Consider the following 3,197-nt stretch of genomic DNA (forward strand, 5'->3'; position numbering starts at 1 on the left):
GACAACGAAGGGCTAGGCATCTGGGAACCAGGTTGACCCGCCTACTCCAGGGCAACCGTCCTCCTTGGGTGAGTGTGTGTGTGTGTATAAAACAGATCTTGGTGGTTACAAGGTCAGAAGCCTGAATTTCACTGTTACCTCCACAGAGAGACCCACGTGTCCTGGCTTCTTTCAAGGTGTTATCGGTAAGAAGCTCATTTCCACGTATAGCTGGGGTTCGGGAGGCCTGGGTTCTGCTGGGTGAAGCTGAGAACATTCTGGCCCACTTGGAAGCCAGCAGGGAGAAGAACCAAGCTTCTTTTACTCAAGTCCATCTCTGTTCACAGCACAATCTTGTAGATGAATTTTTCGATAAAATGGAAAATGAACCAGAAGGAGCACAGGTGGGTCACTGTGCCCCACCCCCGACCCTCCCCAGTTTGAGGGAGGTGGTGTGGGTTCACAGTCATGGTGATGATGAGGGTCACAGCTCAGCACCCAGTCCTTACACTGGACAAACGCACACCTGTGTGGCAGGTGAGTGCACAGGGAGGAGATACGGAGGCCCAGGGATGCTGAGGGCAGCGTCCAGACCACAGGGCAACGAGGGTGGGGCAGGATGCCAGAGCATGGTCCCCAGGTTCAGGGTTAGTTATTGGGGTGACTGGGCAGAGATGAGAACTAGCTGGGGCTTGGGATTCAGGGTGAAAGTGAGAGAGGGTGGGGGTATTTTAAACAGAGCATTTTTTCCCAACAGATGGAGGCAGTCCTAGCAGAGACTAAGGTGAGTTTGGACCTTGCCCCCTGCTAAGGGTAGTCCTCAGAGTTGGATCAGCCAGGGTATGGAGTCTGGGGCACTGGCTCCCTTCAGACTCACCTGGATGCATGGGAGGCCACAGTGGGGACCACTGACCTCAGCAGGGAGGCAGGAGTGCAGACTGCACACTTCCTCTCCCCAGGAGAAATTCATCAAGGACGCCCTTAAAGTCATGGATAATCACATTCAAGAGAAACTTCCCGTGAGTTGGAGCCACTGTCTCAGCGCCTTCCTTCCCCTCCCCACTGGTCTCTCTTGTCCTTGGGGCTGCTGCGTGTGCACAGAGCTCCCTGGAGTGGGGGATGAAGGGGGGGCTCCCTGAAATCTCAGGTGGTGCAGCCTTGCGGGCATCAGCCTCCCGACTCAGCATCGGTGGCCAGAGCCCTGGACTTAGCTTCCTGCTATGAGCCCTGTTGGCCTGGTGCTGGGTTCAGCGGTCGACCACATAGACGCAGGTACAACCAAGCACTGGGGTTCGTTCTTTGAAGGGAACCGAGGGGCAAGGCCCAGTCTCTGGGAGAAGTGCTCGTGTCTGCAGACCTTTTGGCCAGAAGCAGGCAGTTTCGATTCGTGGGCTTCTGAGTCCCAGCATTTCACAAGGGCTGGGAGGCCTTGGTAAGGTCAGGACCAGGGTCTGCCTCGCTCCGGGCGAGTCCCTGAATAGCCCACAATCCCTGCAGGAATCCCTGAAGGAGTCCAGTCCCTTGCTTCAGGAAGCACGGCAAGAAGTACGCTGCAGAATCCAGAGACGCTCCGTCTCCACCTCTCTGGAGGTCCAGAATCCGGAAGAGAGCATCTGGGCCAGAGCCCTGCGGCAGTTCTTAGGCATTCTGCAGAGTTTCCTGTCCGGGTGTCGGGATGCGCTCACCTGGCTGTGGGAGAAGGCCGCGGCCTGCCTACAGGCCGTCTGCAGTGCGGTGGAGGCCCTCTGGGAAGTGCTCAAGGATTTCTGCTCCTTTGTTGGGCAGCTCTTATGCAGAAGCCTCATCCAGGTCTAAGAGCCTCACGTGGTTCTGGAGGAGCCCCACCTCATTCAGAAGGCCCTGTACGATGCCCTTCCCGGAAACCATCTTCTGAACCGACCTTTACCCTCCTGCTCACCCTTGACCCATCCTTTAACTGCCCTCACCTCCTGTCCTGCAGGGACGACACCACAGCATCAGGCCAGGTTTCCCTTCTCCAGGTCTGACCTGTCTGTCAGGGACGGGGATGCTCTGCTGACCCAGGGATGTGGGAGAGGCTTGGAAGCCCGGAGGCCCCAAGGACCAAGGTGCCTTCCGTGGGTCAGCATGCCTCAGTGTCTCTGCCTGTCGCTCCAGACCCTGTCAGATGGGGCGCTGAGCTGATCCTCAGCGAGGGGGACCCCTGAGGGCCACTGCGGGTCTCGCAGGAGGAGTCAGTGGTGGACCCTGACCCTGACGTTAGCATCTTAGTGCCCATCATCCTAAGCGGCCCAGTTTGCTGTCAGCTGAGGCTCCAGCAGGGCAGGAGACCTGGAGGAAGGCTCTCCCTGTCTCCTGGGCCTGCGCCTTCCTGTCTGAGGAGGACAGCAGCCTGTCTGGGAGTTCCTTGTGGCAGAGCCCCATTCCGGGCATATCCTTCCCCCTTCACTTCCAGGGGGTCCCTCTGACAGGCCTGACTCTGGAAGGCCTACCTCTGGCCTGAGTTCCCTGCTGCAAGGAGCCGCCCACTGCCAGGCACTGAGCAGCCTTGGCTTCCTGGGCCCGTCCCTGCCTCACCTCCCCATCAGTATGCAAGTCCCTCAGACTTTCCTCTGCATTCTCGGTGCCCCTGTGCTAAACCTGCACTTGACTATTTCCTTTTTTTCTTTTTACATAATGACTTACATCTGATATTCTACTTCTCACGATGGTGATTATAGCCGTTGATAGAAGTAGTATGGATGTTTTGTTTAACATTAAATTTCTTCCCCGTTTCAACATCAATATGAGTTTGTTTTTATTTTTGTTGTTGTTGTTTTTAGATTAAATCTTTTCTCCATTTCAATGTAAGTTACATGAAATACATTTTCTAAACACTTTCCCTCCCAGGGAAATGTTTCAGTTTTTGACCAATGATATGTGATTTGTGCATGGACAATATAAACTCGGGAGGTAACAGAACAAAATCCAATAAAAATATGGAGGAAAAGTCCTCCAATGTACAGGAGGGAGTGATGTGAATGGAATAGGTGCAATTTCCAGGGATTCTGGGCACAAGTTTCTTCCTTCCTATGGAGAATTCTGAAACAATGAAATATTACTTATGTGAATATCACTCATCTCACTTCTTTGACCTTTTAACTAGCACATGCAAGTTATAGACAGCAGTTTTCAGTGGGTGATTGGCTGTAAAGAAGACGTTTTGTACTCCATTTAGCATAGGATAGCCATTTGAAACC

General features: G+C 53.8%; 1 protein-coding gene across 1 annotated transcript in view; it reads left to right on the forward strand.

The window, feature by feature from the left end:
- Positions 1-2,742, forward strand: part of LOC104988886 — a 4,261-nt gene extending 1,519 nt beyond the window's left edge. Inside the window, exons 2-5 of the mRNA XM_010840346.1 lie at positions 147-383; positions 737-763; positions 939-998; positions 1,477-2,742. Of these exons, the coding sequence (XP_010838648.1) occupies positions 147-383; positions 737-763; positions 939-998; positions 1,477-1,794 (642 nt within the window). The 3' untranslated portion in view covers positions 1,795-2,742. The remainder of the gene's footprint in view (positions 1-146; positions 384-736; positions 764-938; positions 999-1,476) is intronic.
- Positions 2,743-3,197: the final 455 nt, after the last annotated feature.

The sequence above is a fragment of the Bison bison genome, unplaced genomic scaffold (genome assembly GCF_000754665.1).
Source record: "Bison bison bison isolate TAMUID 2011002044 unplaced genomic scaffold, Bison_UMD1.0 scf7180017864144, whole genome shotgun sequence".
NCBI lineage: Eukaryota > Metazoa > Chordata > Mammalia > Artiodactyla > Bovidae > Bison > Bison bison.